A 23,332-nucleotide genomic window follows, 5' to 3' on the forward strand; every position below is an offset into this window, starting at 1 on the left:
GCCGAAAATGCATAATAAAAAAGGAAAAAAAACATATATAAGTCGCACTGGAGCGCGACCAAACTCTGGAAAAAAACTGCGACTTATAGTCCGAAAAATACGGTAGTCATTATTTTGACTTAGTAAATATTGACTTACTAAGACACAAAACAGTCCTAGTTACCTGAGATACTGAGTAGGTCATTATTTTGTCTTATAAGTCAATTCACTCTTTTTTTCAAACGCTTATTTACAGTTAAGTCATTAATTTGACTTACCGTATTTTTCAGAGTATAAGTCGCACCGGAGTATAAGTCGCACCTGCCGAAAATGCATAATAAAAAAGGAAAAAAACATATATAAGTCGAAAAAAACTGCGACTTATAGTCCGAAAAATACGGTAGTCATTATTTTGACTTAGTAAATATTGACTTACTAAAACACAAAGCAGTCCTAGTTACCTGAGATACTGAGTAGGTCATTATTTTGTCTTATAAGTCAATTCACTCTTTTTTTCAAACGCTTATTTACAGTTAAGTCATTCATTTGACTTACCGTATTTTTCAGAGTATAAGTCGCACCGGAGTATAAGTCGCACCTGCCGAAAATGCATAATAAAAAAGGAAAAAAACATATATAAGTCGCACTGGAGCCAGGCCAAACTATGAAAAAAACTGCGACTTATAGTCCGAAAAATACGGTTGTCATTATTTTGACTTAGTAAATATTGACTTACTAAGACACAAAACAGTCCTAGTTACCTGAGATACTGAGTATGTCATTATTTTGTCTTATAAGTCAATTCACTCTTTTTTTCAAACGCTTATTTACAGTTAAGTCATTCATTTGACTTACCGTATTTTTCAGAGTATAAGTCGCACTGGAGTATAAGTCGCACCTGCCGAAAATGCATAATAAAAAAGGAAAAAAACATATATAAATCGCACTGGGCCCGGCCAAACTATGAAAAAACTGCGACTTATAGTCCGAAAAATACGGTAGTCATTATTTTGACTTAGTAAATATTGACTTACTAAGACACAAAACAGTCCTAGTTACCTGAGATACTGAGTAGGTCATTATTTTGTCTTATAAGTCAATTCACTCTTTTTTTCAAACGCTTATTTACAGTTAAGTCATTAATTTGACTTAGTCATTATTTTGACTTAGTAAATATTGACTTATTAAGACAAAATAATGACCTACTCAGTATCTCAGGTAACTAGGACTGTTTTGTGTCTTAGTAAGTCAATATTTACTAAGTCTTAGTCATTATTTTGACTTAGTAAATATTGACTTACTTAGACACAAAACAGTCCTAGTTACCTGAGATACTGAGTAGGTCATTATTTTGTCTTATAAGTCAATTCACTCTTTTTTTCAAACGCTTATTTACAGTTAAGTCATTCATTTGACTTACCGTATTTTTCAGAGTATAAGTCGCACTGGAGTATAAGTCGCACCTGCCGAAAATGCATAATAAAAAAGGAAAAAACATATAAGTCGCACTGGAGCCCGGCCAAACTATGAAAAAAACTGCGACTTATAGTCCGAAAAATACAATAGTCATTATTTTGACTTAGTAAATATTGACTTACTAAGACACAAAGCAGTCCTAGTTACCTGAAATACTGAGTAGGTCATTATTTTGTCTTATAAGTCAATTCAGTCTTTTTTTCAAACATTTATTTACAGTTAAGTCATTCATTTGACTTACCGTATTTTTCGTAGTATAAGTCGCACCGGAGTATAAGTCGCACCTGCCGAAAATGCATAATAAAAAAGGAAAAAAACATATATAAGTCGCACTGGAGCCCGGCCAAACTATGAAAAAAACTGCGACTTATAGTCCGAAAAATACGGTAGTCATTATTTTGACTTAGTAAATATTGACTTACTAAGACACAAAACAGTCCTAGTTACCTGAGATACTGAGTAGGTCATTATTTTGTCTTATAAGTCAATTCACTCTTTTTTTCAAACGCTTATTTACAGTTAAGTCATTAATTTGAATTAGTCATTTTTTTGACTTAGTAAATATTGACTTACTAAAACACAAAGTCTAGTTACCTGAGATACTGAGTAGGTCATTATTTTGACTTAGTAAATATTGACTTATTAAGACAAAATAATGACCTACTCAGTACCTCAGGTAACTAGGACTGTTTTGTGTCTTAGTAAGTCAATATTTACTAAGTCTTAGTCATTATTTTGACTTAGTAAATATTGACTTACTAAGACGCAAAACAGTCCTAGTTACCTGAGATACTGAGTATGTCATTATTTTGTCTTATAAGTCAATTCACTCTTTTTTTCAAACGCTTATTTACAGTTAAGTCATTCATTTGACTTAGTCATTATTTTGACTTAGTAAATATTGACTTACTAAGACACAAAACAGTCCTAGTTACCTGAGATACTGAGTATGTCATTACTTTGTCTTATATGTCAATTCACTCTTTTTTTCAAACGCTTATTTACAGTTAAGTCATTAATTTGACTTACCGTATTTTTCAGAGTATAAGTCGCACCTGTGTATAAGTCGCACCTGCCGAAAATGCATAATAAAAAAGGAAAAAAACATATATAAGTCGCACTGGAACGCGGCCAAACTATGAAAAACACTGCGACTTATAGTCCGAAAAATACGGTAGTCATCATTTTGACTTAGTAAATATTGACTTACTAAGACACAAAGCAGTCCTAGTTACCTGAGATACTGAGTAGGTCATTATTTTGTCTTATAAGTCAATTCACTCTTTTTTTCAAACGCTTATTTACAGTTAAGTCATTAATTTGACGTACCGTATTTTTCAGAGTATAAGTCGCACCTGCCGAAAATGCATAATAAAAAAGGAAAAAAACATATATAAATCGCACTGGGCCCGGCCAAACTATGAAAAAACTGCGACTTATAGTCCGAAAAATACGGTAGTCATTATTTTGACTTAGTAAATATTGACTTACTAAGACACAAAACAGTCCTAGTTACCTGAGATACTGAGTAGGTCATTATTTTGTCTTATAAGTCAATTCACTCTTTTTTTCAAACGCTTATTTACAGTTAAGTCATTAATTTGACTTAGTCATTATTTTGACTTAGTAAATATTGACTTATTAAGACAAAATAATGACCTACTCAGTATCTCAGGTAACTAGGACTGTTTTGTGTCTTAGTAAGTCAATATTTACTAAGTCTTAGTCATTATTTTGACTTAGTAAATATTGACTTACTTAGACACAAAACAGTCCTAGTTACCTGAGATACTGAGTAGGTCATTATTTTGTCTTATAAGTCAATTCACTCTTTTTTTCCAAACGCTTATTTACAGTTAAGTCATTCATTTGACTTAGTCATTATTTTGACTTAGTAAATATTGACTTACTAAGACACAAAACAGTCCTAGTTACCTGAGATACTGATTGTAAAAGATGTCGATCGAAAAGGGGTGTGACGCTCATATTTTGTCAATATTCAGTGTTTTATCCTTCATAGAAAAATGTAAAATTCCATTATGTTTTTTAAGTCGGTCTGTCATAACGTTTTTAGCATTCAATCAGACATTATTGTGAGGTTTTGTATTAGTGTTCCTAAAAATAGATATACCGGCCCCCAGACACATTTTTTTTCTCTAAATGTGGCCCCCGAGTCAAAATAATTGCCCAGGCCTGCTCTAGACGCTTGCTCGCATGTTTCACTGTATAATATATATATATATATATATATATATATATATATATATATAAAAAACAATAAAGCAGAGCGGTTTTGTTTGGAATTAAGTTTCATAACTGTACCAAAAATAAACCAAACCGTGACTTTATAACCGAGATACGTACCGAACAAACCGTGATTATGGTGTGCTGTCACACCCTTATGACCGAGCCTTATAAAGTCTGCCTAGCGACAAGCGGCAGCAAGGAAATGTGTGAATTCCGCTGGGAAGTTTTGTAAATCAATCGCTGATGATTTGTGTTGCCTGCTGGTGTGCCATTTAATTTATTGTCTTATGTTGTCTCGTTGGACAACCTTTTTACCGCTTTGCCTAATGGATATTGCGGGCCGCTCAGTAATTGTATGGCGTTATTTGTCATCATGTTTACAATGAATTGACTTGAATCCAAATAACGGACATGTTTTTAACGCTTGTCGTGAAGATGTTTTGAAGGAAGAATGTCTGTATAACTGATACTTGGTGGTGATTTTATTAGTGGAGAATCTGTTTTTGTTTCATTCTCCTCATATTTGCTGCTGTATATAAATCAACTGTGTATTATGACAGATGCTATGAATAAAGACTGAAACAAAAAAAAGAAAAGAAAAAGACTCTAGAATATTGGATTCAGTTTATGTATCTTCCTACATATATTTTTAATAAGCAACATATACCATACTTGCCAACCTTGAGACCTCCGATTTCGGGAGGTGGGGGGAGGGGGGCGTGGTTGGGGACGTGGCTAAAAGGGGAGGAGTATATTTACAGCTAGAATTCACCAAGTATTTCATATATATATAAATATATATATATATATATATATATATATATATATATATATATATATATATATATAAGAAATACTTGACGTTCAGTGAATTCTAGCTATATATGTGTATATATATATATATATATATATATATATATATATATATATATATATATATATATATATATATGTATATATACAGTGGGGCAAAAAAGTATTTAGTCAGCCAACAATTGTGCAAGTTCTCCCACTTAAAATGATGACAGAGGTCTGTAATTTTCATCATAGGTACACTTCAACTGTGAGAGACAGAATGTGAAAAAAAAATCCAGGAATTGACATTGTAGGAATTTTAAAGAATTGATTTGTAAATTATGGTGGAAAATAAGTATTTGGTCACTTCAAACAAGGAAGATCTCTGGCTCTCACAGACCTGTAACTTCTTCTTTAAGAAGCTCTTCTGTCCTCCACTCGTTACCTGTTATAATGGCACCTGTTTGAACTCGTTATCTGTATAAAAGACACCTGTCCACAGCCTCAAACAGTCAGACTCCAAACTCCACTATGGCCAAGACCAAAGAGCTGTCAAAGGACACCAGGAAAAGAATTGTAGACCTGCACCAGACTGTGAAGAGTATTTCTACAATAGGCAAGCAGCGTGGTGTGAAAAAATCAACTGTGGGAGCAATTATCAGAAAATGGAAGACATACAAGACCATTGATAATCTCCCTCGATCTGGGGCTCCACGCAAGATCTCATCCCGTGGGGTCAAAATGATCATGAGAACGGTGAGCAAAAATCCCAGAACTACACGGGGGACCTGGTGAATGACCTGCAGAGAGCTGGGACCAAAGTAACAAAGGTTACCATCAGTAACACACTACGCCGACAGGGAATCAAATACTGCAGTGCCAGACGTGTCCCCCTGCTTAAGCCAGTGCATGTCCAGGCCCTTCTGAAGTTTGCCAGAGAGCACATGGATGATACAGAAGAGGATTGGGAGAATGTCATGTGGTCAGATGAAACCAAAATAGAACTTTTTGGTATAAACTCAACTCGTCGTGTTTGGAGGAAGAAGAATACTGAGTTGCATCCCAAGAACACCATACCTACCGTGAAGCATGGGGTGGAAACATCATGCTTTGGGGCTGTTTTTCTTCTAAAGGGACAGGCCGACTGATCTGTGTTAAGGAAAGAATGAATGGGGCCATGTATCGTGAGATTTTGAGCCAAAACCTCCTTCCATCAGTGAGAGCTTTGAAGATGAAACATGGCAGAGTCTTCCAGCATGACTATGATCCCAAACACACCGCCCGGGCAACGAAGGAGTGGCTCCGTAAGAAGCATTTGAAAGTCCTGGAGTGGCCTAGCCAGTCTCCAGACCTCAGCCCCATAGAAAATCTGTGGAGGGAGTTGAAAGTCCGTGTTGCTCGGCGACAGCCCCAAAACATCACTGCTCTCGAGAAGATCTGCATGGAGGAATGGGCCAAAATACCAGCTACTGTGTGTGCAAACCTGGTAAAGACCTATAGTAATCGTTTGACCTCTGTTATTGCCAACAAAGGTTATATTACAAGGTATTGAGTTGAATTTTTGTTATTGACCAAATACTTATTTTCCACCATAATTTACAAATAGATTCTTTAAAATTCCTACAATGTGAATTCTTGGATTTTTTTTCACAATCTGTCTTTCACAGTTGAAGTGTACCTATGATGAAAATTACAGACCTTTTATCATCATTTTAAGTGGGAGAACTTGCACAATTGGTGGCTGACTAAATACTTTTTTGCCCCACTGTATATATATATATATATATATATATTTTATTATATATATATATATTATATATATATATTTTATTATTTATATTTATATATAAAATAAATATTTGAATTTCAGTGTTCATTTATTTACACATATACACACACATAACACTCATCTACTCATTGTTGAGTTAAGGGTTGAATTGTCCATCCTTGTTCTATTCTCTGTCACTATTTTTCGAACCATGCTGAACACCCTCTCTGATGATGCATTGCTGTGTGGCACGCACAAAAGTGCTTTCATCAAATGCACTAGATGGCAGTATTGTCCTGTTTAAGAGTGTCACAACATTGCTGCTTTACGGTATACAAAAAAGTGACTGCTGTTGTTGTGTGTTGTTGCCACGCTGGGAGGACGTTAATGAAACTGCCTAACAATAAACCCACGTAAGAAACCTAGAACTCGCCCTCCATCATTCTATAGTTATAACGTGATTGGGCAGGTACGCTTTTTTATATTGTGGAGGACCTGAGTCCGCCTGAATTTCGGGAGAAAATTTGTCCCGGGAGGTTTTCGGGAGAGGCGCTGAATTTCGGGAGTCTCCCGGAAAATCCGGGAGGGTTGGCAAGTATGACATATACAACCACTTTTATAGTCGAATACCCCCCCCCAAAAAAAACTGCAATAATAAATAAACATGGTAAAACTAAAATAGTATGGAGGGTCAAATGGGACACAACTAAAATTATATGTGATTATTTAATCCTTTAGTTCAGTGGTCCGCAACCACTGGTCCGAGGACCGGTACCGGTCCGTGATGCATTCGCTACCGGGCCGCACAGAAACACAAATTAATTTATGAACTAACGCATTTTCTCCAACTTAACTTCCGCCTGTCCCACTAAACACTAATAAGCTTGTTAATATATTACTCCTTTGTTATATAGTACATGGGACAATGCACATTAATGGACATATACAATGTTAATTTTTTCGCTGTTTTTATCTGCCACACGTACAGTAGAAAGCCTGTCCGTGAAAATAATGCATACATTAAACCGGTCCCTGGTGGAAAAAAGGTTGGGGGACCCTGCTTTAGTTAATTATTTCACTATCAATTAATAATTTCATTATTTAATTAATTATATCTGTTAATTGTCAATTCGTTATTTGATGATGTAAATAATTATTTCATATTATTTCCCAATTTAATAAACTACTTTATGATTTAATGATAAATCTAATAAATTCATGGTATAGTTATTTCACAATTTAATTTATTTCATGAACATTTGGGATAATTTAATCGTGAAATATGTGATTAAATCATATAATGAATTGACTAATAATAATAAATCAAATAATTAAATGTACTTTTAAATTAAATTAATGACACCTTAATTATGTATTTAATCCAATTATAATTAATTAATGACACATTTCAGTAGTTATTCAAAGAGGTTTTTATTTCTTTCTTTTAAACACCATATACAAAAAGTTGCATTACTTAACATAATGTGCTGAGAAACTTGCAATAATATAACATAATTACAAACAATAAATACAAATATATCCGTAATGTTATGTGCTTAATTTTGCTGACCTTGCACATTATAGTGTCTATTTTTTGGTGGGGATGCAGCTAGTGTACTGCAATAATTTGGGATAAACGTACATCATTTTGTGTATGGACTACAGCGTCATTCCTCACTGACCTCATTTGCTGGTCTCACTCTGCGCCAGTAACGCCGCCTGTGACAAAGCGAACTCCCTGGCCTCCCGCGGGGTGCGAATGTACGAATCGATCTCCCCATCAGAGATGTCCTCGTCACCCGTCACATCTTTCAGACTTTCCGGTTCCACTTTCCTTTTCTTGGGGCGAGTCACGCACGGGGGTGCGAAAAGCACCCTGTTCCCCCAGTTTGGTTGTGGACGTTGAGCAGCTTCACTCTCGTCGTCTGCTGGCTGCTCGGCCTTTTCGGGGGTTGTCGGCTCGTCGCTGTCCTGCTGCAAAGCCGCCTCATGGGTCCTCAAAGCGCTCCGTAACAAAGCGGACCTGTTCTTGACGATATCCTCCACGTGCTTGACGACGTTCTCCGGAGTCACCGCGTCCGTGACCCAGGGGATCTCCTTGCCCAGTTTGCAGAGCGCCCCTTTTATCTCGGCCACTCTCGTCATGGCCGCCTTGTGCTTCCTCATCTTGGCGATGAGACAGAACTTCTCCAGGGTCATTTTGAGGCGAACCCGGTTGGGGTTCAAGGACTGCCAGGCCAGGAAGACCGTGGCCATCATCAAGGGGATGGGTTTGCGTCCTGTCACGATCAAGGAGTCGGCGGCCACTTCCACCAAGGCCAGGGCTCGTTTGTTCAAATCACGGTGGTCCTCGGCAAGGTCTTCATGCACGTCATGGGGGGTTATTTTATATCTGATGAGGAGAAAAGAAAACGCGTATAAAATCAGGCCTCAAATTTTTACTTTTTAAGGTCAAGGCAACATGCCTTAAAGGAGGGCATGTACCGTATTTTTCTGAGTATAAGTCGCACCGGAGTATAAGTCGCACCTGCCGAAAATGCATAATAAAGAAGGAAAAAAACATATATAAATCGCACTGGAGAACTATGAAAAAAACTGCGACTTATAGTCCGAAAAATACGGTATATACATATATATATACACATATATATATATATATATATATATATATATATATATATATATATATACACACACATATATATATATATATACTGTACATATATATATATACACACACACATATATATATATACTGTACATATATATATATATTAAAACAATTAAATTAAAAAAAAATATATTTTTTTTTATATATATATAAAATATATTATATATATATATATATATTTTATATATTTTATATATATAAAATGTATATATATACACATTTTATATATATATAAATTTAAAAAATATATATATACATTTTATATATATATATATATACACAGGTAAAAGCCAGTAAATTAGAATATTTTGAAAAACTTGATTTATTTCAGTAATTGCATTCAAAAGGTGTAACTTGTACATTATATTTATTCATTGCACACAGACTGATGCATTCAAATGTTTATTTCATTTAATTTTGATGATTTGAAGTGGCAACAAATGAAAATCCAAAATTCCGTGTGTCACAAAATTAGAATATTACTTAAGGCTAATACAAAAAAGGGATTTTTAGAAATGTTGGCCAACTGAAAAGTATGAAAATGAAAAATATGAGCATGTACAATACTCAATACTTGGTTGGAGCTCCTTTTGCCTCAATTACTGCGTTAATGCGGCGTGGCATGGAGTCGATGAGTTTCTGGCACTGCTCAGGTGTTATGAGAGCCCAGGTTGCTCTGATAGTGGCCTTCAACTCTTCTGCGTTTTTGGGTCTGGCATTCTGCATCTTCCTTTTCACAATACCCCACAGATTTTCTATGGGGCTAAGGTCAGGGGAGTTGGCGGGCCAATTTAGAACAGAAATACCATGGTCCGTAAACCAGGCACGGGTAGATTTTGCGCTGTGTGCAGACGCCAAGTCCTGTTGGAACTTGAAATCTCCATCTCCATAGAGCAGGTCAGCAGCAGGAAGCATGAAGTGCTCTAAAACTTGCTGGTAGACGGCTGCGTTGACCCTGGATCTCAGGAAACAGAGTGGACCGACACCAGCAGATGACATGGCACCCCAAACCATCACCCAACCATGCAAATTTTGCATTTCCTTTGGAAATCGAGGTCCCAGAGTCTGGAGGAAGACAGGAGAGGCACAGGATCCACGTTGCCTGAAGTCTAGTGTAAAGTTTCCACCATCAGTGATGGTTTGGGGTGCCATGTCATCTGCTGGTGTCGGTCCACTCTGTTTCCTGAGATCCAGGGTCAACGCAGCCGTCTACCAGCAAGTTTTAGAGCACTTCATGCTTCCTGCTGCTGACCTGCTCTATGGAGATGGATATTTCAAGTTCCAACAGGACTTGGCGCCTGCACACAGCGCAAAATCTACCCATGCCTGGTTTACGGACCATGGTATTTCTGTTCTAAATTGGCCCGCCAACTCCCCTGACCTTAGCCCCATAGAAAATCTGTGGGGTATTGTGAAAAGGAAGATGCAGAATGCCAGACCCAAAAACGCAGAAGAGTTGAAGGCCACTAACAGAGCAACCTGGGCTCTCATAACACCTGAGCAGTGCCAGAAACTCATCGACTCCATGCCACGCCGCATTAACGCAGTAATTGAGGCAAAAGGAGCTCCAACCAAGTATTGAGTATTGTAAATGCTCATATTTTTCATTTTCATACTTTTCAGTTGGCCAACATTTCTAAAAATCCCTTTTTTGTATTAGCCTTAAGTAATATTCTAATTTTGTGACACACGGAATTTTGGATTTTCATTTGTTGCCACTTCAAATCATCAAAATTAAATGAAATAAACATTTGAATGCATCAGTCTGTGTGCAATGAATAAATATAATGTACAAGTTACACCTTTTGAATGCAATTACTGAAATAAATCAAGTTTTTCAAAATATTCTAATTTACTGGCTTTTACCTGTATATATATATATATATATATGAGGTGGCGACTTGTCCAGGGTGTACCCCGCCTTTCGCCCGATTGTAGCTGAGATAGGCTCCAGCGCCCCCCGCGACCCCAAAGGGAATAAGCGGTAGAAAATTGATGGATGGATGGATATATATATATATATATTTATATTTTTATATTTTATATATATAAAAAATATATATATATATTTTTAAATGTATTTATATATATATGTGTGTATATATATATATATATATATATATATATATATATATATATATATATATATATATATATATATATATATATATATATATTTACACATATATATAAATACATTAAAAAAATTAATTTAAAAAAAAATATATATTTATTTTTTTAATTTATATATATATATATATATATATATATATATATATATATAAATAATAAAAAGATATATATTTATTTTTTAAAATTTATATATATATATATATATATATATATAAATAAATTAAAAAAATAAATATATATATATTTTTTAATTAATTTTTTTAATGTATTTATATATATGTGTAAATATATATATATATATATATATATACATATACACACATATATAAATACATTTAAAAAATTAATAAAAAAAAAAAAATTGTTTTATATATATAAAATATATAATATATATATATTCTATATATATATATAAAAAATATATATATATAAATATACATATATACATTTTATATACATAAAGTAAAAAACTATATATATTTATTTTATATATTTATATATATATATATATATATATATATATAAATAAAAAAAATATATATATTTTATTTATTTATTTTTGTATTTTTATTTATTTATTTATTTATATATATACATATACCTGTATATATACATACAAATGTTTTGTTTTTTTAAATACAGCTTTTTGTCACTACCATGATGCCTTTATCTCTATTTTTACAAATTTAATACGGTAATCACATTTTACTAATTTACTGATTTAATTATTTATCTATGTTTTTAAGTAATGTACATTTATATGTACTTGTAGATGCTGTATCGGGACAGACCCATTCAGAGTTTGAGCAGAAAATATGTCGTATAAGAATTAACTATACACAATTAAACATCAACAAAATGTTGTGTCACATGAATGGTTTTTGAAGTGACACCTTTGTGACATGAAAAAAAACACAAGAAATGTAAAAAAACATGGCGTTTACTTTTTGATATTAATATAAAACTCAAAACAGTTTGGCTAATGACGATGAAGTCTAATAATTAAGCTTTGTTCTTCTCCAACGCCTCCTATCAGTACAACAGTTTGGCCAACATACAGTAAAGGAGTGACACCTCTCACATCGAATACACAATCTTCACAGCCTGCGTTCAATTCGATGAGATGACAAAACATTTTAGCTAGTATTGATGTTAATTGAACACTGATACAGTTTGCAGTTAAATAAAGGATGAGTGAGCATCCCAGTAAACAAACTAAAGACTTTATAAACAAGTTGTGACAACATTCATGACAGATCGCCTGCTGCATGTTTCCTCACCTCATTAACTCTCAGTCACAGCAGCTGATGGACGCTGTATTGACAAAATAAAAGCAACATCAAATAGTTTTCTCCTTTGCTGTATACTATTAGTGGGGACAAGTGTGTCTGTCTCCAATATTGTCCACACCTGTCTCCATCTAAACACAGCAGTGCGCTCTTAAACGCACGGCAGGAAGTGAGGGAAAATGACGTTAAACCAAGCGCTTGGCTCCGTTTACACCGAAGGGAAATCACCGGAGCAAAGTCCGTGTAGCTTGTCCGCCATGAATATCAAGCCAAACGACGCTAGTGCGCATGCGACTGAATAAATGACGTTTTTTTTTGTAATTAAAAAATTAGACGGTATTACTAACCGTCGGCTTTAAGCTTTAAGTTTCCAGTGTTTACATTTCTTTAGCATAAATTATTTTTTATTGTGAAGGCTTTTTTCCCCATGTTTTAGCAGGGATTTCATTTCATTTTTAGTATTCCTTTGCAGTAACTCACACGTGACTGAATAAAGCCCATTTTGGACATTTTTTTTTCACTCTTTCTGTTAAAATTAAGTACCTTTAATTCAGCTAATTTCCCTATCATAATTACAGACAGAAAGTCACAACAATTAATTGCAACTTTTACCCCCCAAAAAACCCTAGTTTCCTTTGCATTTTGGGAAGAACTCCTGCAAATTTACGCATCTCAAAAAAGCCCAAGAGTGAACCTGGTAAACTGATCAAAAATGATTAAAATCACAAGTGGATGTAATGTTAACAGAAATAGCCTTAAAGCATCGCAACTTTTTGAAAATGCTAGCGCAAATCCCCCCAAAAGCCTGCGAAATCCTGGAGGGAGATTTTTAGCTTAAAAGAGTAAAAAAAAATCCATCAAAATAAAAAATAAAATAAAAAAATTGTCTGACGCAGCCTGACATGTATGCTTTGTGCTTTTTAACATTTTTAAAACAGTAAAAATAAGCTAGCCATTGTATATTAAAGGGTAAAAAGACAACTAAACCTACTCAGTGGCCTAGTGGTTAGAGTGTCCGCCCTGAGATGGGTAGGTTGTGAGTTCAAACCCCGGCCGAGTCATACCAAAGACTATAAAAGTGGGACCCATTACCTCCCTGCTTGGCACTCAGCATCAAGGGTTGGAATTGGGGGTTAAATCACCAAAAATGATTCCCGGGCGCGGCCACCGCTGCTGCCCACTGCTCCCCTCACCTCCCAGGGGGTGATCAAGGGTGATGGGTCAAATGCAGGGAATAATTTCGCCACACCTAGTGTGTGTGCATACCTGCCAACTTTTGAAATCAGAAAAACCTAGTAGCCAGGGTCCAAGGGCCGCAGGCCCCGGTAGGTCCAGGACAAAGTCCTGGTGGAGGGTTCAGGGCTTCGCCCCCCGACGCAAAATGATTATTAGCATTCAGACAGGTTAAAATGTTGCTAAAACCATCACTTTTCTATCAGTCACAGTGACTTTTCAAAACAAAAATATTACAGCAAAAATCATATGGGTTGATTGACATGTTTATTCTGTAAGCTAACTTCAATAGTTTGAAATTATTTTGACAGTTAATGCCAGTTATCCTGTCAACCTTTCACAAGACTTCAATTTGTTAATTGAAAGTATAAACAGTATAAACACTTTTTACAGTAAACAAATGGTAAAACAGTACTAAACAATTCCATTAAAAAAAAAATTGGTGTCATTATTAACTTTCTGTCCAAGCTTGTATAATCTACTGCCTTGTTCAATTGTAAAAAATATTCTGTGCCTAAAATTCACATTTCTATCACAATTATCATACTGTAAACATGGTAAGCTAACTTCATTAAAATTAATAGTCCTGTCAATAGCATGGAATTACAATTCAAATGTAGTTTTTTTGTAAGCCTTTCAAAAGAATTCAAAATATGAAAAATTAATGAAAATTAATTTAAGCCATCAGACACTTGAAAAGTGGCACATCACATCTCTAATGTAATCATTTTAACTTTTCAACAGAAATAGCACTGCAAAAATATTAAGGACATACTTCTGTATTTTGGTAGTTATGCTGTCAACATTTAACAAGATTTCTTCAACTTGGACTTGAAAGCATAAATAGTATAAACACTTTTAACAGTATGTCGTGCTGTGAAATACAGCCGACAGGATTGCGCACCAAACACGAAGCAAGGCCAAAGCGCATATGGTGCAGGAGAACAAAGGACTTCTTTCATTTAAGGTTTGTGATAAACCATCAAACTCATTCGTTAAAAGGACTCTATAGTAATATAAAGCGAATTTTTCTGGACATTATCATGCAAGAAAAGTTTATTTTTGGGACCGCGATCACCGCATAATGATTTTTAAAGGTTGCATTACAAACATTTAACTGTCCCATGTGATCAGCCAGTGCGATTGGAAATCCATGCTCAATTATTGCCTCCGTAAATAAAACTTCGGCATTTATCACATCCAAAGAATCTGTTTGGGCGACGAAAAACGTTGAAAGTTTTCCACTTGTATCGCTAGCAACGGCATTAGACTTGTGTTTTTTTGTCCCAACGTGGTCTTTTACATCGCTAATTCCTCCGTGTCCGATCGAAAAATCTTGTCTGCACAAGGTGCAATTCGCGTAGTTTTCACCCTTTTTTTTTTTTTAATTAATGAAAAACCGTATTTTTTATCACTGCAACCGAAAACCCGGAATAGGTTGATGAAAACCGTACGAATTACGGGAAAACCGGAGTAGTTGGCAGGTATGTGTGTGTGACAATCATTGGTACTTTAACTTTAAATGGTGCACTCACTGTTAATATGAATGCTGCATCACTTTATTTATGTTTATAATATTTGAATTTGGGTTGGTTTGCAAATTGTACAAGTTAAGACTAATTATGAGGTTTCATTGTGTTTTAAAAAAAAAAGACACATAATTTTTATTAAAAGGGCCCATGTTATACTATGTATTTTAAGACGTGTTGTGCAGCCTTTTCTCTTAAAACTGGCATGAGCAAGTAAGGAATATGATGGATTTTTCTCATATTTTCTGCTCATAAACAAGCTCCAGGAAGACATATTACTGTCATTAAAAAGGCCCTTTTACCTTTTTTTGCACCAAATCACCGCTGCTTTACTACTTACTCTTGACAATGTGCCTTACTACTTACTCTTGACAATGTGCCTCCATTAAGTCGGTGACGTTGACGAGCGGCGCCTGGATCTTGAGACTCTTGATCAATTCCTGGTAAACAGCCCCCACCATCAACGTGTCCGCCTCTAGTAGGCAGCTGATGGTTCCCATGGTGATGGGCCAATCGAGCTGCCTGCAGCTGAGCAGGACGCAGCAGCCGGCCAGGTTCTCCTTCTTCTGCAGGCTGACGTAGATGAAACTCTGGTGCTCGTAGGCCTGCGCAAAGTACGTCTTCGATAGGTCCTCGATCTCCTTGTTGACCCGGAGAGCTCGGCATATGGCTTTGACTCGCTGCTGGCCTGTGCGGGTGGGACAAAGGTGGACGATAAATCACGGCAGCGAGTTTAAACAAACACTTAAGCGATTAGCTCACCGTTTATCTGGTTTAGACAGGGCTTTTTAGCCACGGCTGCTGTCCAACTGTAGCTTACATCTGTAAAAAAAAACGGATGGAAAAAAAAGCCATTAGTCAGTTTGCACCTCACATTATGCTAATGGTATACACTTGATATAGTATGGTGTGGTCTGTTTTGGACGTGTATAAAAAGTTACATTAGGCAACATCACAGGGTTGCAGTTGCAAAATCCAACATGACAGAAAAGAAACAAAAAGTAGTCAATGGCAACCACTTTGATGCTCGGCCACTTGAACGCCCCCTGGTGGTGCCCAATGAAGTTAACCACTGCAAAAGTAGCCACACAAATACATACACACAATTATTCATACATACATATATATATATATATATATATACAGTACAGGCCAAAAGTTTGGACACACCTTCTTATTTCAATGCGTTTTCTTTATTTTCATGACTATTTACATTGTAGATTGTCACATCAAAACTATGACACCTGTGAAGTGAAAACTATTCAATCATTCAATCAATCAATGTTTATTTATATAGCCCTAAATCACAAGTGTCTCAAAGGGCTGCACAAGCCACAACGACAACCTCGGTACAAAGCCCACATAAGGGCAAGGAAAAACTCACCCCAGTGGGACGTCGATGTGAATGACTATGAGAAACCTTGGAGAGGACCGCATATGTGGGTAACCCTCCTCCCCCCTCTAGGGGAGACCGAATGCAATGGATGTCGAGTGGGTCTGACATAATATTGTGAGAGTCCAGTCCATAGTGGATCCAACATAATAGTAAGTATTTCAGGTGACTACCTCTTGAAGCTCATCGAGAGAATGCCAAGAGTGTGCAAAGCAGTAATCAGAGCATTGATTGATTGATTGAAACTTTTATTAGTAGATTGCACAGTGAAGTACATATTCCGTACAATTGACCACTAAATGGCAACACCCGAATAAGTTTTTCAACTTGTTTAAGTCGGGGTCCACTTAAATTGATTCACGATACAGATATATACTATTTTCATAATACAGTCATCACACAAGATAATCATCACAGTATATAAATTGAATTATTTACATTATTTACAATCCGGGGTGTGGGATATGGAGTGGGGCGGGGGGGTATCAGAAATTATAAGAAAAAGTGACTACATTTGATTGTTTACATTTGATTATTTACAATCCGAGGAGGTATGATGAGGAAGGGAGGGTGTTAGTTTAGGGTTGAAGTTGCCTGGAGGTGTTCTTTTAGTGCGGTTTTGAAGGAGGATAGAGATGCCCTTTCTTTTACACCTGTTGGGAGTGCATTCCACATTGATGTGGCATAGAAAGAGAATGAGTTAAGACCTTTGTTAGATCGGAATCTGGGTTTAACGTGGTTAGTGGAGCTCCCCCTGGTGTTGTGGTTATGGCGGTCATTTACGTTAAGGAAGTAGTTTGACATGTACTTCGGTATCAGGGAGGTGTAGCGGATTTTATAGACTAGGCTCAGTGCAAGCAAAGGGTGGCTATTTTGAAGAAACTAGAATATAAAACATGTTTTCAGTTATTTCACCCCTTTGTTTGTTAAGTACATAACAGCACGGTGGAAGAGGGGTTAGTGCATGGCGTAGTGGGTAGAGCAACCGTGCCAGAAACCTGAGGGTTGCAGGTTCGCTCCCCGCCTCTTACCATCCAAAAAAATCGCTGCCGTTGTGTCCTTGGGCGGGACACTTCACCCTTTGCCCCTGGTGCCACTCACACCGGTGAACTGAATGATGAATGATAGGTGGTGGTCGGAGGGGCCGTTGGCGCAAATTGCAGCCACGCTTCCGTCAGTCTACCCCAGGGCAGCTGTGGCTATGAAAGTAGCTTACCACCACCAGGTGTGAATGAATGATGGGTTCTACATGTAAAGCGACTTTGGGTACTTAGAAAAGCGCTATATAAATCCCAGTTATTATTATTATTATTATTATTATGTGCCTCACAATACGAAGGTCCTGAGTAGTTCAGAGTTCAATCCCGGGCTCGGGATCTTTCTGTGTGGAGTTTGCATGTTCTCCCCGTGACTGCGTGGGTTCCCTCCGGGTACTCCGGCTTCCTCCCACCTCCAAAAACATGCATCTGGAGATAAGTTGATTGGCAACACTAAATGGTCCCTAGTGTGTGAATGTTGTCTGTCTATCTGTGTTGGCCCTGTGAGGAGGTGGCGACTTGACCAGGGTGTACCCCGCCTACCGCCCGAATGCGGCTGAGATAGGCTGCAGCGACCCCCCGCTACCCCAAAAGGGACAAGCGGTAGAAAATGGATGGATGGATGGATAACTCCACATGTGTTCATTCATAGTTTTGATGCCTTCAGTGACAATCTACAATGTAAATAGACAAGAAAATAAAGAAACCACATTGAATGAGAAGGCGTGTCCAAACGTTTGGCCTGTACTGTACACAAATACATTCATTCATACATACGCTACCCCCCCCCCCACACACACACACACACACACCCACACACACCCCGTTTCCATATGAGTTGGGAAATTGTGTTAGATGTAAATATAAACGGAATACAATGATTTGCAAATCATTTTCAACCCATATTCAGTTGAATATGCTACAAAGTCAACATATTTGATGTTCAAACTGATAAACATTTATTTTTTTTGCAAATAATCATTAACTTTAGAATTTGATGCCAGCAACACGTGACAAAGAAGTTGGGAAAGGTGTCAATAAATACTGATAAAGTTGAGGAATGCTCATCAAACACTTATTTGGAACATCCCACAGGTGTGCAGGCTGATTGGGATCAGGTGGGTGCCATGATTGGGTATAAAAACAGCTTCCCAAAAAATGCTCAGTCTTTCACAAGAAAGGATGGGGCGAGGTACACCCCTTTGTCCACAACTGCGTGAGCAAATAGTCAAACAGTTTAAGAACAACGTTTCTCAAAGTGCAATTGCAAGAAATTTAGGGATTTCAACATCTACGGTCCATAATATCGTCAAAAGGTTCAGAGAATCTGGAGAAATCACTCCACGTAAGCGGCATGGCCGGAAACCAACATTGAATGACCGTGACCTTCGATCCCTCAGACGGCACTGTATCAAAAACCGACATCAATCTCTAAAGGATATCACCACATGGGCTCAGGAACACTTCAGAAAACCACTTTCACTAAATACGGTTGGTCGCTACATCCAGAAACGCCGCCGGCTTCTCTGGGCCCGAGATCATCTAAGATGGACTCATGCAAAGTGGAAAAGTGTTCTGTGGTCTGACGAGTCCACATTTCAAATTGTTTTCGGAAATATTCGACACCGTGTCATCCGGACCAAAGGGGAAGCGAACCATCCAGACTGTTATCGACGCAAAGTTGAAAAGCCAGCATCTGTGATGGTATGGGGGTGCATTAGTGCCCAAGGCATGGGTAACTTACCCATCTGTGAAGGCACCATTAATGCTGAAAGGTACATACAGGTTTTGGAACAACATATGCTGCCATCTAAGCGCCGTCTTTTTCATGGACGCCCCTGCTTATTTCAGCAAGACAATGCCAAGCCACATTCAGCACGTGTTACAACAGCGTGGCTTCGTAAAAAAAAAGAAAGAGTGCGGGTACTTTCCTGGCCCGCCTGCAGTCCAGACCTGTCTCCCATCGAAAATGTGTGGCGCATTATGAAGCGTAAAATACGAAAGCGGAGACCCCGGACTGTTGAACGACTGAAGCTCTACATCGGTGGTTCTCAAATGGGGGTACGGGTACCCCTGGGGGTACTTTAAGGTATACCAAGGGGTACGTGAGATTTTTTTTAAAATATTCTAAAAATAGCAACAATTCAAAAATCCTTTATAAATATATTGAATAATACTTCAACAAAATATGAATGTACGTTCATAAACTGAACATCAAATCAAGTCGGCTATTCCATTCATTACCATAAAGCCAGAGTTTCCCCCATGCCATGATGTTTTGACCCTCACTAAAATGTCTGTCAAAAAGAACTGTGAAAAGAAATGCAACAATGCAGTATTCAGTGTTGACAGCTAGATTTTTTGTGGACATGTTCCATAAATATTGATGTTAAAAATTTATTTTTTTGTGAAGAAATGTTTTGAATTTCATGAATCCAGATGGATCTCTATTACAATCCCCAAAGAGGGCACTTTAAGTTGATGATTACTTCTATGTGTAGAAATCTTTATTTATAATTGAATCACTTGTTTATTTTTCAACAAGTTTTTAGTTATTTTTTTATATCTTTTTTCCCAAATAGTTCAAGAAAGACCACTACAAATGAGCACTATTTTTGCACTGTTAAGGGAATAAGTGGTAGAAAATGGATGGATGGATATACAATTTAATAAATCAAAACTGGTGACATAGTGCTGTATTTTACTTCTTTATCTCTTTTTTTCAACCAAAAATGCTTTGCTCTGATTAGGGGGTACTTGAATTAAAAAAATGTTCACAGGGCGTACATCGCTGAAAAAAAGGTTGAGAACCACTGCCCTACATAAAACAAGAATGGGAAATAATTCCACTTTCAAAGAGTGTGAATGTTGTCTGTCTATCTGTGTTGGCCCTGCGATGAGGTGGCGACTTGTCCAGGGTGTACACCGCCTTCCGCCCGATTGTAGCTGAGATAGGCTCCAGCGCCCCCCGCGACCCCAAAGGGAATAAGCGGTAGAAAATGGATGGATGGATGGAAAGCTTCAACAATTAGTTTCCTCAGTTCCCAATCGTTTATTGAGTGTTGTTAAAAGGAAAGGCCATGTAACACAGTGGTGAACATGCCATTTCCCAACTACTTTGGCACATGTTGCAGCCATGAAATTCTAAGTTAATTATTATTTGTAAAAAAAAAAATAAAGTTTATGAGTTTGAACATCAAATATCTTGTCTTTGTAGTGCATTCAATTGAATATGGGTCGAAAAGGATTTGCAAATCATTGTATTCCGTTTATATTTACATCTAACACAATTTCCCAACTCATATGGAAACGGGGTTTGTACATCCGCACACAAGCAAATATGCATACAATGATTGCTAATCATTTTCTGCATAAACTTTATGCGGTGATATAGACATTTTTAGACAATAAGCAAACATGAGTAAATAAAAGATAGATAGATGAGTAGAGATAGTTTATAGAAAACATCGAACTAAAATGTTAAATATTTATTTTATTTTGATATTTTGAATGTAATATAATTACTGAATAACAAAAAAAATAAAAATAAATGAGCTAAAATAAAAATAAGTTAATATATGGATTATCATGTTAGTAGCTTCGTACCTCTGCCTTCGAAGGTATCATGGGTCAAAAGCCCCTCCGACACCACCGCGCCGCAGTCGACACAAACCAGCTGCCGTTGTGCGTGCAAGTCGTCCTCCACGACGTTTGGAGAACCGCAGCTGGGACATTTTAAACCTGCCGCGGACATGTTGAGTGTGTGTAAAATAGTTGAGTGTGTGTAAAATATCGCCGCCGGCTGTAGTAACGTTTAAAACGTTCCCAAAACTCACGCCGGCAAACCCGGAAGTTTAGCGGAAGCTATGGTAAGAGCAACACAAAAATAGTTCCGTGTAGATATATATATTGAGAAAGAAAGCTTCCGCTTTACGACATAATGCAAATACAGTGAAGTGCTGAATACTAATCAAATATGTGACTACAATGTAACTACAGAAATAAATATTACGAGAAAAAAAATACAACAAACGTTTTATTGTTTTTCAAGGTACCTGCAACAGTGATAAAGGCATCTTTTTGCAGACATGCACTCGTTAACGTAAAACATTTGTAATATCGCTACATTTAACTCAAATACTATAACTTTTATTTTGTAATTCACGTTGTTTTGGGGCTTTCTGCTCGACCGCACCCGAACTCTAGAACGCTCTCCCCGACCATCTTAGAGCACCACAGTCGGTCGACCGTTTTAAGAAGGGACTAAAAACCCACCTTTTTAGCACAGCTTTTATCTAATTTCTCTGCCTTCTTGTTTTTAAATACACTGCTTGCCTATCTGATTTATCCAGTGCTTTTATTTCTATTTGTATCTAGTGTTTTTCATGTTTTCATTTCCATTTTAATTTTTTATTATATATTCTAACTTTCTATATATATTTTTTAAATACTTTGTAGCACTTTGAGATGTTAACAAATGTAAAGTGTGTTAATTCATTATTATTTATTTATTATTTTGTGTAGGCCTACTGCATCACCTGATAAACTAAAAAAAAATCACAATTAAAGGCCGCATAAACAAAAACTATAGACAATGACATCACATCTTTTTGCAATATTACTCTAAAATGGAAAACATTCAAAATATTTAAAAAAATGAAATACAGATACCTTGAAAAACAAAACGTATTTTATTTTTTTAAATATTTTGAATGTTTTCCATTTTAGAGTAATATTGAAAAAATATGTGATATCATTACCTAATTGTTTTTTAATGCAATGTGGCCTTTAATTGTGATTTTTTATTTATTTAGTTTATTAGGTGATATATGCAGTAGGCCTACACTAAAAAAACGTGAATTTCAAAATAAAAGTTATGGTATCTGTTAGTTACATGTAGCGATGTTACAAATGGTTCCTAGTGTTGTCACAAACCAAAAACATGAGAAACTATAGAAAATTACCTTGAAAAACAAAACGTAACAGTGAAAAGTAATTTTCTATAGTTTCTCATGTTTTTGGTTTGTGACACTAGGAACCATTTGTAACATTGCTACATGTAACTAACAGATACCATAACTTTTATTTTGAAATTCACGTTTTTTAGTGTAGGCCTACTGCATATATCACCTAATAAACTAAAAAAAAAAAAATCACAATTAAAGGCCACATTGCATTAAAAAACAATAAGTTAATGATATCACATCTTTTTTCAATATTACTCTAAAAGGGAAAATATTCAAAAATATTAAACAAAAATGCATTTTGTTTTTAAAGGTACTTGTAACAGTGAACAAGTAATTTTCTATAGTTTCTCATGTTTTTGGTTTGTGACAACACTAGGAAACATTTGTAACATCGCTACATGTAACTAACAAATACCATAACTTTTATTTTGAAATTCACGTTTTTTTAGTGTAGGCCTACTGCATATATCACCTGATAAACTAAAAAAAAAAATCACAATTAAAGGCCGCATTGCATAAACAAAAACAACTATAGGCAATGACATCACATATTTTTTCAATGTTACTCTAAAATGGAAAACATTCAAAATATAAAAAAAAAAAAAAAAAAACGTTTTGTTTTTCAAGGTATCTGTAACAGTGAAAAGTAATTTTCTATAGTTTCTCATGTTTTTGGTTTGTGACAACACTAGGAAACATTTGTAACATCGCTACATGTAACTAACAGATACCATAACTTTTATTTTGAAATTCACGTTTTTTAGTGTAGGCCTACTGCATATATCACCTAATAAACTAAAAAAAACAATCACAAT

General features: G+C 36.1%; 1 protein-coding gene across 1 annotated transcript; it reads right to left on the bottom strand.

Moving 5' to 3' along the window:
* Positions 1-7,698: 7,698 nt before the first annotated feature.
* brf2 (BRF2 general transcription factor IIIB subunit) lies at positions 7,699-21,377 on the bottom strand. Its single transcript, XM_061926876.2, has 4 exons — positions 21,157-21,377; positions 15,883-15,942; positions 15,487-15,808; positions 7,699-8,657 (listed from the first exon to the last, which is right to left on the bottom strand). Exons 1-4 carry the CDS (start codon positions 21,302-21,304, stop codon positions 7,949-7,951), a joined length of 1,239 nt encoding a protein of 412 aa, XP_061782860.1. The 5' UTR covers positions 21,305-21,377; the 3' UTR covers positions 7,699-7,948.
* Positions 21,378-23,332: the final 1,955 nt, after the last annotated feature.

This window comes from Nerophis lumbriciformis, linkage group LG32 (assembly GCF_033978685.3).
Source record: "Nerophis lumbriciformis linkage group LG32, RoL_Nlum_v2.1, whole genome shotgun sequence".
NCBI lineage: Eukaryota > Metazoa > Chordata > Actinopteri > Syngnathiformes > Syngnathidae > Nerophis > Nerophis lumbriciformis.